The sequence below is a fragment of the Lissotriton helveticus genome, chromosome 11 (assembly GCF_964261635.1).
Source record: "Lissotriton helveticus chromosome 11, aLisHel1.1, whole genome shotgun sequence".
In the NCBI taxonomy this organism is placed as follows: Eukaryota; Metazoa; Chordata; class Amphibia; order Caudata; family Salamandridae; genus Lissotriton; species Lissotriton helveticus.
This window is the reverse complement of record NC_136072.1, coordinates 1,107,344,928-1,107,359,319: the sequence shown is the minus strand read 5'-3', so window position 1 is coordinate 1,107,359,319 and position 14,392 is coordinate 1,107,344,928. Positions and strand designations below refer to the sequence as shown.

Below are 14,392 nucleotides of genomic sequence, written 5' to 3'. Positions count from 1 at the left end.
TATATTCTCTATCGTACCGTTCTAATGCTACGGTAAGTACAAACAAGGTTTCATTTTCTTTTTTTTCCAGATACTGCAACTGCCACTGTGTAACACCACTAGTACCAACGCAATGATGACATTTCATCCGCCCAGGATTGCCAACCTTAATCGCCATTTGCCGTGCAGCCAGCACTGTGCCTAGCCCTATTTCAAAACACAAATTACAGGTAAGATAAGCGTTTGGGGGGAGGAAGTATAATGGAGTATTAGGAGAGACGAGAGACTGACGCTAGTACTAGTAAAGTCCTAGGACTATTGAATTCACTTACTCTGTGATAGGCACTTCGTTTTAAAAACATTTGGGCAATTAATTACACAACTTGAATCAAGATGCCACTTCAGTTTCACGAAAACAAAGTTACTGTTAAACCCCCACCCACCAGCCTCAAAAGCAGTAAAAAAAAACACGTATGCTAAGATAAAGTTTAAAGTATATTTATATCCCTGACAAAAATAATCTCCCACAAGACCCAACCCACCCCCACTCCCTAACCCCAACGAATGTCCTTGAAAAGTCCAAAAAAGTGAAAAAACCCAACTCCCAATTCCCACCCCCCAGAAGTCTTTAAAAAAGGGGCAAGGGACAGTCTCTCCTCCTACTGCTGGCTACTGCTGTTGACTTTCCGGGCCAGGTCGGAATGCTCCTTGCAGAGGGTCTCGAGCAGGGTTTTCGTGTTGAGCAGCTCCTGCTCGAGGTAGGAAACCCTCAGGGAAAGGCAGTGCATCCGTTTTTTGCAACTGCTGTGGGGGGCAGCTGATTTCTTTGCTGCTCGGCGGTGGCGGGTGGCTGCGGCAGCGGTACCCCGGCTCCGTACCGCTGGAGACCTGCGCTGACTGGGTGACCCAGGGAGCGCGGAGGAGGATGCAGCTGTGCCGGTAGATGTTGTTGTAGACTGCGTGTCCCCCTCTTCCTGGGCCACCAGCCGCTGATATTCAGCGACAGTGGCCTCCAGCCTCCGTTGCCGGGCCCGTGAAGCCAGCTCCTTCCGGGTCGGTTTGGAAGGAGCATCTATATGAAGAAAGAAAGACATAGTCTGTAACCAATGCTCTTTAAGATTAACACAAAATGATTCAGCAGAAAGTTGTGTCACAGTAGAACTAGCAACTTGCAAGTGCAGTACATAACTATTGTGGCCAGTATCTATCTAACCTCCCACTTCTTCACCCTTGCTCGAACATTAGTGGGAGTTTAAGGAATCAATTCTACGAGCACTATGGACTCACTCCATTAGAGTCGACTATGACAGTACACCAGTCTTATTCTTCTTTTTCTCTCTTGTTTAGCAAAATTGGTACGTTAACTTCTGCAAGCCGGCATAATGCCAGCGCAGTCAACTTCCACCCGAGAAAAACAGACGCCCGCCATGATGAGTGAGACAGATTTGCATTACTGTACCAGTCCCGTACATGCAGGTGGTGATGCTCTTACTTTTCTATTATGGGTGGCACTGAGAATACTCTGTTACAAGGGCTACTGCTTAATTAATTTAACTTTTACCCTACAGTGCCAATGAATACTAGAAAAGGAAAATGAAGAAGATAAATAATCTGATTAACTATCACTGCACATGGTATGTATTCGCTTACAAATGGGATGACTTTAGGTGCTTTTCTTTTTATTGAGTGAACCGTGATACACCCACACATGAATGACGGAGTTCTACTAAACTTATTCACAGAGGTAGTGACTAGTGAGTGGCCATCGTAATAGCCGGATATATGCTGTGCTTGCAATACAAACTACTGCTACTATTCATGGTAGTATTCGGACAAAATTACAACTTCTTTTCCTTGCCTTTCCTACACTGGGACGGACGTGCGGGTGCGGTGTTACATGCTCTTCAAAGTAACACTTAGTTCATCCAGTGACCGTCTACTCTCTCTAGATACACATATGCTATCTAAGAGTCAGATAGTACCATGATCCAGGCATCCATCCATTCAAACTATGGGGCAGATTAGGATTGCGGATTTCCCGCATCCTCCGGGCCGGCGGAATCCACCGCCGGCCCGGAGGATGTGGGAAATCCGCAGCGGACTGAAAAAGACCCCCTGCCAGATTAGGATGGCTGGGGGATCGTTTTTCAGTCCGCAGCTTTTCCGCTGCGGTCGCCTCCCGTCCGCGGCGGAAAAGCACTAACATGGCTGGCGGTGTCTATCAGACACCGCCAGCCATATTAGGATGTCTGGAGGAACATGCCTTTACACGGCGGCATTTCCGCCGTGCAAAGGCATACGGATTTTTGTTTGGGGGCCCGTATATAAGAGCTTACCACTGCCCGCCACTACCGCGGCAACCCGCACAGCAGTTTGGTCCGGCTGCGGCACTTCCACCGCCTCCTCCCCAGAGCTTTCCTCCTCCACCTCCACGCTGGGCCCAGCACCAGATGTTCCACCTACAAAGTACATTTAAGAATGTTACATGTCATAGACCTACACCACTCACTAGTATTTTGTCTAGGAATGAAGAAATGTGAATACAGAAACCAATATAATAATTTGTGACTGTCTACTCTAAAGTAAAAATGTCCCTTTTTCCAGGGAAGGGTGTTGTCTTGCTGCATTTTTTGCCACAACTGATTAATGCTTGCTTTTTAACACGCACCATTTTCCTCATAACAGACAGAAGCTTCACTTCTAAGAACAAATCATTAGGACGAAGGGACCAATGATTCAGCACCAAAAAGAAAAATGAAAATTCAAACCAGGTGAGGGCTCGGCTCGCCCACAATAAATGTGTGAAATAAAAAATGACTAAGCACTTTTCCATTTTTAATGAACCGTTTATGTTTTATGACAAGCTTGATTTTAATAAATATTTTTACTTTTAATAAAGCTTTAAAACTTAAATAGACTCTGTGGTTTTTGGTCATGAGTGAATGAGCAAAAGGTTTTGCAATTTGCAAGCATGAGTCCGTGCCTCGGACACGTCTGGACTTTGACTCCGTACTCTTGTCCTGCGTTGGATAATCATCATTGGGGATCAATCATCGATGAATTCGGGAGCTAAATGACTCTGCCACACTATCTAGTCAGTAAGGAGATTGGGGGTTCTTCAAAGTCTGATATCACTGAGATATGTGGAAAGAAAGTCTACCTGCGCCTATTATAATTGGTAAACAATGCACTATTTAGTGTTCATAGTTTGGTTTGTGCAGATTTGTCCCTGCAACAGTAGTAGAATGGATTGTCCTCCTATCCAAACCAAAAGTAAAGTAGTATCTTATTCTTTCTTGGTGGTCATTCACCTTTTTATTGTTGGTAATTGTCAAAGCATAAACATTTAGAAGACTTGAAAAGACATTATGGACAATCCCAGAGGACTGCACTCAGTGCATAGAGCTATTGCTGACTAGAATGGGAGTTTCGTTTTACACCTTTTGCCAAATGTGCAATCTTAGTTAGCTACACAGACAGACTAATAAGAATAATCCTGTAATACCACAGGGAGTCATAGTCGAGGCAGGATAAGAATTTAGATACAGTCTACAAGAAGATCAAAGACGATTTAGAAAAATTCGAATGAGGAACGGTAGGAAAAAATAGGTACTCTATATTAAAATTAAAACTTACCGGGGCCAGCAAAGGAGCCCTCGCCTGACCGATCCTGGCCTTGTTCAGCACCAGCAGCAGCCTCCTCCAATGCCCTCTTGCCCCTGGGGGGAGCTGATGTACAACATGAAAGAAAGAAAGACCAGAAAACATGGATGATATTTGTCAACCAAATCAAACATTTGAAAAGAACAATAACAAAATATTTTGGCAAAATAGCAAATGGACAAGTATTCCACAGGAAATATTGACCTATCTCATGTGGTCTACTACGATATTAGTATTGCTTGATTTGCGGACCGTCGACTTGGAAAGTTATTTAACTCACTAAACAAACTACTAAAAAGGTTCGCCTAGGACTGGCAGGCAGCAGTCCGCAGCACGCGAAGTGACAAAGTCCATCGTGATTGCAGATCAGTGACAACACTAAAAAGTTTCCTACTACATTAACCAGTCATTAAAATACTCAAACTATCAATCCACCACCACTATTTCTTCTTATTGCCAGGTGTACAAAGGAAGGACTGGACTTGAGTCTGTAGGGGCTGATTTAGAAGCCCCTTGCGGCTCTTTTGCTCCATTGTTGCGTGACTTTTGTGACGCAGCGGCAGAACAAAAGAGGCGCCATGGTGCGGCGTATATTAACAACGTGACGCATATGGGAGATGCATCACGTTGTAAAGCCCTGCGCCATCAGGGGGCGTTCTGGCGCAAGGGAACGCACCCTAAAAGTGGCTGAGGGAAATCTACAAGATTTCAATCAGTCACTTTGAGGACAATGATGCGTGACTCAAACCCCGCGCCTGCTTGAAGCAGACGTACGGCTTGACGCAGCATTGGGGAGATAGGGCACCCCAGAGCATTGCTGGAGCTGCGCCATCGTTGCGACGCAACTCCAGCAATGCGCCGCCTTTACGGCACAGATGCGTAACGCTTCGGTGACGTTTTGGGCCCATGGTGCGCCACATTGTAAATACGGCGCACCATGGGTGGTGGTGGCGTGGCGCACAATTACTGGCGCATCCCTGCGACTTTGCAGGGATGTGCCGGTAATGAAAAATCTGACCCTTAGTGTCTAGCATTACGCAGTTCTTTAAACTACACTCATACATAATTTCACAGGCCAATGGAAATGAACACAAAATCGAAAACAAATAAGCATAGTAGCAACGCTACAGAGAAGGAGAGCAGTGCACCTGAAATGCACAGAAGATTTTGAAATATAATTTACCTACAATGTAAGCAGCAGCATTATTGCTCTTGGTAAAAAACAAAAATTTGCAATATAATAACACACAGAGCAGGAGAAAACAGAGTAGTAAAGAAATAGCTACTACTACTCACCAAGCCCGGGGATCTCAAGGCCGAGCAGGTCCAGCAAATCGCGTTCCCGGTCCAGGAGATCCGTCCAACGGTGGGTGGCCTGGTTGTAGGTGCGCCGGACCCGAGAGTGTTGGTACATGGCCCGGCACACCTTCTCCCACCGCTTCCGGCGCTCCCGGATCCCGTACCCGCTAGCGATCTTGCCGCCTGCCATGATGGTCCTGGGGAGGCGGCGCTGAACATAAAAAACTAGTGCGGCCACCTCCTCCGCGCTGAAGATCTCCCGGGCTGTGACATTCTCCCCCCTCAAACGCCCGCACGGGAGACGGGCACGGGGTGCGGGACCCTTCCCCTTCTCAGGATGCTTCCCGGCTCCCTTTACCATGGTCTGGGCAGAAAGGAAGCTAAATAATAAAGAAGAAATAGAATAGGGAAGAAGAAAAGAAAAGAGTTTAAAAAAGTAGTTTAAAATTAACCAAAAGTAGCAGAAAACACAAAAATATAGCGCTAGAAAAATAGAGGGATAGATAATAAGTAAAATAGATTAAAAAAAACTTCAAACAAGCAAAGGATGGCAGAGATTCAGAGAGGATACAGAAAGCATGCCCAGAACCATAGCAATGAATGAGAAACAAGATGGCCGCGCCCGTTCACGACCGCGTGGGTACGTTCACGCGAGATTTTCCTCGCGATCACACGCGAAATTGTACTAGCGAGCCGCACACTTTGCGAGATTACACATAGCGCCCGGAAACGGAATTACGTCACGCAAACAAGATGGCCGCGCCCATGTACGACCGCTAGGGTAACTTCGCAAACGTTGCGCTACAAGTGGCTTGCGAACACGCAAAAAATCACGCGAACAAACACGCCGCAAAAAAACCAAATCGTGTATTCGCACGAATTCGCGGCTTCCGAAATCGATCTCGCACGAATTCACGCCCCGCGAATGGCGCGAAATTGCAGAAAAACGATTTTTGCAAAACTGAAAGCACTCAGCAGGTGCAAAAGTTCAATCTTAACATTAGTAACTATTCCCTCTAGTGCTTCCTGAGGGGCCCCTCCAGAGTTCAGTTGCCTATTTGCAACTATTCTATGACCCTGCTCTGACCCTCACAGCAGGCTCATAGAATAGCTACAAGTAGGCCACAAAGGTCCTGTGAAAAAAAATTGCACTGCAACAGAAAGCAAATTACAGATAAGGAAGCAGGTGCCAGACTGGAAGTTTAAATTCAGTGACACATTAATCAACCCCAAATTAATTCATGTCAGTTGAAGCAGGGCAGGTGTGCATGCTTTTTTTCACCCCCATAATCTACAGTGATAAACCAACCAGAGGGTGGCAGTGATGTACCAGAGGGTGGCATGGGTGTACCAGAGGGTGGCAGTGGTGAAACAGAGGGTGCTGTGAACCTGTGATGATGAACCAGACGTAGAAACAACATAGTCGCGGCCATTGCGAGCCCACAAGTAAGTTAGCAATTGCGAACTGGTACAAAACCCTCGCGAAAAGGCAGAAACCCTTGCGAACACAAAAAAAATCCGCAAATTCGCGAGAGTTCGCGGATTTTGCGGATTGCGAATACGCAAATACACACATTTGCGAACGCCAGATTCGCAAAATTCGCCCATGCTTAGTCCTTTCCCAACACTAGATGGCAGGAATATGCAGAATAGGTGCATCTACAGCAACACATTGAGGGCCGGCTCTAGGGTGGTACGACCAGTGTCACTGCACCGGGTGCTGACTGTTCAAGGGGGCGCAGTGCTTAGAAGTATTTTATGGTTTTAAAACCACCTGCTGCTGGATTGCTGGCCTCTGCAATTTTCATACAAAAATAAAGATGTCAAGCTAACTCCGGGATAAATGATCTTCCTGGAGAGAGAAGGAGTTTTGTTAAGAAGAAATTTTACCTCGTTTTATGGTAGCACAGACGATTAATGTGCCTGCTGCAAAGAATCTGTACCATGCAGATCACAAAGTGCATATAGTTTTAATAGGTCAGTGTTTTTGTCAGAGAGATCCTTTTTTACAAGCAGTGTAAATGTTAAAATCCTAACATGGAACAGCGAGCTAATAACGGTCATCAAAGAGCTGCATGCAGATGGCAAGGTATAGATCAGAGCATTATGATGTCCTCCGTCAATCATTATTCTAATATTTCAAAAAGGGTTTATTAGAGTAAAAAAAAAAAGTTTTCAATTCAGAGTTTGTGCTTCTCCAGACCAAGCACTCTTAAACTACACTGCCTACCAGTATGGATGACGTGCAACTCCTACACCTTCAAAACCTCTGCCTGATGTAACATTTCCTATCCACTGATTTGCACACCTGTGATTGTCTGTGTGTAGTGTTTGTGATGTAAAGTGCTCTGACGCCCTACACTGGTATAGGTGGCGCTATTAAATACATCTCAGAAAGAGTACTTATGGAGACTTGGTGGGGCACTGTTAAAGGGTAGTAGTGAGGGAGTCTGTGGGGAGCACACATGGGGGACGCCAACAAACCTTGCTGCACAGGGCGCCACCAGCACTAAAGCCGGCCCTGAACACATCCTATGAACATATAATTTTGAACGACAGGTGTTCTTTTTGCTGCAATCCCTTCTTTCTTAGAAGCTTATCATTCACAGAGATCAAACAATGTTGTTTTTCCATAAGGCCAGAATGCCAGTTATCTGGTGGGCCAGGTTTTCCTTTCAAAGTTCAACTTCATACCTCCACATCCCTCTCTTCCCTTCTTTATCCACTTGTCAGACTCTCACCTGCATGATCTCCACGATGGCCACGAGGTCAGCTAAGGAGATCTCGTTCCCAACAATGAAGGGCTTGTCCTGCAGGAACTTCTCCTCAAACTGATCCAGGATGTTGTGCAGTTCCTTCAAGGCAGCTTCCATCTTCTCAGGTTCCATTTCTTTACCCAGAATTAACGGTGCCAGGCACTGCAGAAAGAACAGAACTGTATTACCTAAATGATTTAACGAGCTGGAGAAGGGACCCCATTTTGTAGACTGGTGAAAATATTGAGTTACTGATTCCACCTCATATAACAGATAAGCAAATACAAAGAATGAGCAGGATGAGACCCATTTGTACAGAAGGAGAGGCATACCCCTGCAGAGGAATAGTGTGGGCTAGAATCTATCGCTGCTGAGTAAGAGATAGAGACAATGGCACATCGCTTGTAGGGAGGATGGTGCTGCTACCTACAACTGTTGGGCAGCAGAGTACAGCCCTCAGCTGCAGAGAACTGGGAGGAGTACCTGGTGAGGGGGGGTGGGGAGAGGGCTAATGAGAGTTCCATCTCTGTTCAAAGGCTTGAGGTGTGGTCGAAGAGGAGTGCTCCATTACTGTACAGGAAGTGAGGACATGGCCCACGGTTACTAAGGAAGGTGGGGCTGCATGTGAGCACAGAATGGAAGAGGAAGGCCATGGCCCTCTGCTACAGCTACCCATTGCCAAGTGAGGGCAACTATGAGCTTTTGTGCCTTATATTTTTTTACTCTGGTGTTCTAGTATTTTGCCTTTTGTTTTGATTCAGTTGTCCTATTTTTGGTGCCTCTCTGTTCTCTTTTCTCACTGCCCGTGCTCATGCCCGTTTTTTCTGCCACTGCGTCCCCTGCGGCCCCACCCCCCTGCCTGCCCATTTGTTCCCCTCTCCTGCCTCCCAGCTGCTCCTCCCTCCCACCTCCTCTCATATGGCAGCTGCTGTGCAGCGGACGCGCACAGCGGGTGCACCTAAGGCAAGCCCATCTGCACCCGTCCGCGCCTGGACCATGACCAGCGCCAGACCCCCTTGTCCCCGCGAACACCACACCGACCGCCGCCACTACACCGCCAGCACCCTCCACGCACTCAACAACAGACGACCGCACACCTGCTTCCTGGCCACCCCGAAGCACACCAAAGGACCCTTCTCCTGTCGGAGCTGCAGCTTCACAAGCCTCTGAGCCGCCAAACTGCCCACTGCAACAGAACGCAACCACCTCAGATGCATACTATTGAACACCTGCTCCACACTCAAACACGCCATCGAACTCTGGGACCTGCTCGACACATCCTCCCCGGACGTTACCTTCCTGACAGAGCCATGGATGAACGCCTCCTCGGCACCCGACATCGCCATAGCCATCCCGCATGGCTACAAAATCACTCGCAGGGACCGTACCAACGGAGTAGGAGGTGGAATCGCCATCGTCCACAAGAACACCCTCAGGCTCTCAACCAGCACAGACGACACCCTCAACACCGCCGAACACCTGCACTTCCAGATCCACACTGACCCCAACACCACCCTCAGAGGAACTCTCGTCTACAGACCCCCCGGACCCCAGCCTCAGTTCAGCGACTCCATCGCCGACTTCGTCAGCACGCACGCCCTTGTCTCCACAGACTACATCCTCCTCGGAGACCTGAACTTCCACCTCGAGAACAACGACACCAACTCCATCACCCTGATTGACAATCTCGCCAACCTCGGACTCAAGACAGCTCGTCACAACGCCCACCCACTCCGCTGGCCACACTCTTGACCCCATCTTCTCAGCTAGCTCCCACGTCACCTTCAACCACATCACGAAACTCCACTGGACCGACCCTCGCTGCATCCACTTCACCTTCCGGAAACCCACCACGCACCACCGCACTCAACAGATCCCCGCCGCAGCTGGAGCAAAGTCACCGAAGACCAGCTAAACACCACCCTCACCCGAAGCCCACCTGCCGACCCCACTGACTCCGACACCGCTGCCCGCAACCTCAGGCGATGGATCGACGACTGTGCCAACACTCTCGCCCCGATCAAGAAACCCTCCAAAAGATGCAGTAACATGAAAGCCAGCTGGTTCACCGCGGACCTCCAGGCCTCCAAGCAAACCTGACGAAAACTAGAGAAGAAATGGCACCGCAAACAGTCACCGGACAGTCACGCAGACCCCAAGGACGCCATCCGCAGACACCATCATCTCATCAGGTCCGCCAAAAGGGCCTCCTTCAAGAACCGCCTCGACAACAACGCGCACAACAACAACAAGCTCTTCAACATCGTGAAGGAACTCTCCAACTCCAGCTCTAACACCAACGACATCTCACCATCACAAGACCTGTGTGACTCCCTTGCTACCTTTTTACATCGCAAGATCGCAGACATCCACGACAGCTTCAACAACCGAGCCGCCCCGAGAGCCACTGACGCCTCAGACCCCACGGCCACCACCCGCATCGATCCCCTGCTCACCAGGACCAACATAAACGACGACGACACCTTCAAAATCATGAACACCATCCACTCCAGCTCTCCGTCAGACCCATGCCCACACCGCATCTTCAACAAAGCTAAAGCCACCATCGCACCCCATCTCCGCAAGGCCATCAACATCTCCCTCGAGACCGCGACCTTCCCGGAAAGCTGGAAGCATGTCGAGATCATGCCTTACTCAAGAAACCCAAGGCGGATCCGAAGAACCTCAAGAACTTCTGGCCCATCTCCCTGCTCCCGTTCCCGGCGAAGGTCATCGAAAAGACCGTCAACAGACAACTGACCCGCTACCTCGAGGAGTACAACATATTGCACCGATCCCAGTCCGGGTTCCGCAGCAACCGCAGTACTGAAACTGCCCTTGTCGCCGCCACCGATGACATCAGGGCCCATGCTGGACAACGGCGAAACCGCGGCCCTCATCCTCCTGGATCTATCAGCCGCCTTCTACACTGTCTGCCACCGCACCCTACGCACATGCCTCCACAACGCGGGGATCTGAGACAAGGCTCTGGAATGGACCACCTCCTTCCACTCCGGCAGAACCCAGAGCGTCCACCTCCCCCCTTTCCAGTCCCCAGCCTCCGAGATCATCTGCAGCGTACCCAGAGGATCATCCCTCAGCCAGACATTGTTCAACATCCTCATGGCACAGCTCACCCACTTCGCCCGAATGCACGACCCCAACATCATCTCTTACGCCGACGACACCCAGCTGATTCTCTCCCTCACCAAGGACCCCCTCACCGCCAAAACCAACTTTCACGAAGGAATGAAGGCCGTCCCCGAGTGGATGAAGAACAGCCGTCTGAAGCTGAATTTGGCCAAGACGGAGGTCCTCATCCTCTGCTCCACCTCTCAGCCAGGGACGACTCCTGGTAGCCAACCGCACTGGGAGCAGCATCGACACCCACCGACCACACACGCAACCTAGGATTCATCCTCAGCTCATCACTCTCCATGACCAAGCAAGTCAACGCCGTCTCATCCTCTTGCTTCAACACCCTCTGCATGATCTACAGGTGGATTCCCACCGGAACAAGAAGAACGATCACCCAGGCCCTCATCAGTAGCAGGCTGGACTACAGAAACGCCCTCCATGCAGGAGCCTCGGCCAAACTTCTGAAATGCCTTCAACGCAAACAGAATGCCTCTGCAAGCCTGATCCTCGACATCCCTCACCACAGCCACATCACACCCCACCTGAGAGACCTGCACTGGCTTCCCGTCAACAAGAGAATCACCTTCAAGCTCCTCACCCACGCTCACAAGGCACTCCACAACACCGGACACGCATACCTCAAAAGACGACTCACCTTCTACACCCCGAACCGCCAGCTCCGCTCCACCGAGATCGTTCTCCCACCTCGCCGCCAAGACCTGGAACACCCTCCCCACCCTCCTACAGCAGACCCACGACCTAATAACCTTCAGGAGGCTACTCAAGACCTGGCTATTCGAGCAGTAGCAGCACCCCCCCCCCGCCCCTGTTGAGGAAGAGATGGGATATTCCACTTCTGATAGAGGATAGAAGATTACAAACTGTATCTGCAATAGATGAGCGGCTACTGCCAATTAATGCTGGGTATGAGAGGCTAAAACCTAACCCAGCTAATGAAGCAAACACCCCTTCACCTTCAAATATCTCCAAAGGCTTTTAGGGAGAACATTTATCAAAACTGAAAGCAAGCTTTGGCCTGGTTAACGATGGCAGTCGAGGCAATGAGTAGCCAGAAAACTGAAAGAGAATAATAATATCCTGGTCGTAATCTTCCTCCTCCCTCCAGCCCTGAATACATTCCAGCTTTTCTCTAGTACAAGGGAGAGTAGGAAAAAGCTCTTTTGAGCCAAGTACCCACCCTCTCAGCTGCAACAAATGGACGTTCTTGCCTCAAAATGAAGCAAAAGAAAATTCTACATGCAAATATTTTTTATAAGTGAACTATTGGCACCCCCACCTCGCTACTGAACATGACCTCTAAGGTTTTGCCGAAGAGATTGAGCCAGGAATTCGGTGGCCACCGGCTGCTTTCACCTTCTCCCAGAGGCACTGTGGCTTAGGGATTCAGGAGTTCAGAGATCACCCTCTTCGCTGTTGGATTCAAAGGAAGTAAACCACTGAACTAATGCGGTTACCTGTGGCCCTTAGCATAAATTATTGGGAGGCACCCAAGGCCTTAAAAAGGATGCCAAATACAGGTTTAGCATTTCCTGTTACTTGCCCTATAGGCAGGTATGCTCATGTGTTTGCTGGTTTGAATTCTTGGCGATACCATTCATTAGCACCCTTATGATCCAAAGGCACACTGGGATTAAGTCCTATATGTAGCCACTTGCGCCCCTAGAGCATCTATCTCTGTACCATTAAAACAACTACCAGTTCTTCTCTAGAGGTTCCTCAACACAACCTAGTCCAGGTCTGGGAAGGGATTAAGCTCCAAAAGTCCATATGCACCCAAAAAAGTATGCTTTAACGAGCGTAATGAGACCAGATTCACAGCATTGCATTCAGCATAGGATTCAAAAGGCTGTAGCCTGCTCTCTAACTCTCCCACCGAGATGTCCATCCTGGGCATTAATTGGCCATGTGGATAACAAGAGGGCGTTTCTGCTTCCCAGCATGCACACCTTGTCATACCTCTGCATACAAATTGCGAGGCGCAATGCTCACTCTATTTATTGCATCTGCTTAATTGCTGCTTCCATATATGCCATGCTAGTCTTTTTATTATTAAAAGCAAAACATCAGATTCTAGAAGGCAGTGTTGGCTAAATACACAGAAGAAGTAGAATGCGCAGCCTGGCAGCTCTGTGTTTCTGCATGCTTTCTATGTGTCAGTGGGCCCCAGGCAGTGATAGGATGGCATGAAAGTGCTGTTTGAACACCCACATGTATAAGGAATGGCTACACTCCATTGAATAGGTGCCCCTGGCCAAGCACCCATCCATTTGCACATTCTATGAAGTACAGGGGACCCTGCAGCAGTTCTGTAAGAGTGAGATACCCACTCCACGCACAAGGGGAATATAGACATGGACGCAGAGAGATTCCTAGATACCCATGCCTCCATTCCATTGTTGACACCTTGCTTCATGTCAGTATTATTATTAATTAACATTTGATATAGCGCATGGCTACCCTTAGGCATTCCAAGGCTAATGAAAGCAAGCAGTCTAGCACAGTTTACTCTCAGGTCTAGAACAGCCACGTTTTTAGATGTTTCAGAAACGTTAGGTGATGGGTCATTGACCGGAGATCAATGGGCAGCATATTCCAAAGCTTTGCAGCATTGTAGGCAAACATTCGGCCTCCTGCACGTGCTCTCTTGATTTATGGCACCGTCGCCAGGAACATATTCGCCAAGCGCAGACTTCTCAAGGGGCGATGGAAAGCAATAAGTGCAAGATTGATTTTTGGGCCCCTGGCAAAGAGAGTTTTATGTGCTATACTGTAAGGGGGTGGGTCCGGGAGTGTGGTTCAGAGCACAGTACTTACCAAAGGACAAGAGAGCCAGTCCATAGCGCTGTTCCGATCCGGTATTACAACAATCCTACGTCACCCCAGCAGGCCACACCTACCCCTCATATCTTCCCACAGCAAGGCGTGAGGACGGACGGAGGTGGAGTTGACCCCGGAAACTGTACCCTACCACAAATGAAAAGAGCGCTAGCCCAGGAAGGGGTGTCTTGGACCGGAGGTGGAGTCGGGAGTCAAACGAAGGATCAAGCGGGAAGAAGAGACGAGGAGAAGAGCAACGTCGAGTTGGAGATAGCCCAGAACAAAGACGGGATTGAAACGGAGGACACTGAAGACTGCTATAGCGAGGAGTGGTGGTGTTCCCCGGAGGAGGCTGTAGAGTGGCTGCAACTCAGGAGAGGTATGGCGAGGCCGGTGAGTGTCGGAGCTCAGGGGAAAGCAAAGGCGGGAGCGTGGGAGGAGGGAGGAGACCAGAGGGAGACTGGAGGGAGAAAGGTTACGGGTTTATAATCACGGGCACCTATGATTTGTGAACAACGTTTCTACCGCACGTTTCCTCACTTACGGGTCCTTTTCCTTGCACCACTGTATATAAACGTTCCCACCCTTCGCCTAGGTTTCCTACCCGATTCTTCCCTTTTCTTCACTTCTTTGATTTAACGCACAGTATAGAAGACTCACGGAGTCGGTTTACCTTGAAATTGTGGCAGTGCTTGCGGTTAGACCAACCTTTCTTTGTT

At 49.0% G+C, this 14,392-nt stretch overlaps 1 protein-coding gene across 1 annotated transcript in view; it reads right to left on the bottom strand.

The window, feature by feature from the left end:
• Positions 1-14,392, bottom strand: part of LOC144792658 (glutathione S-transferase theta-1-like) — a 156,489-nt gene that overhangs the window by 64,094 nt on the left and 78,003 nt on the right. Inside the window, exon 4 of the mRNA XM_078667804.1 lies at positions 7,683-7,859. Within this exon, the coding sequence (XP_078523930.1) occupies positions 7,683-7,859 (177 nt within the window). The remainder of the gene's footprint in view (positions 1-7,682; positions 7,860-14,392) is intronic.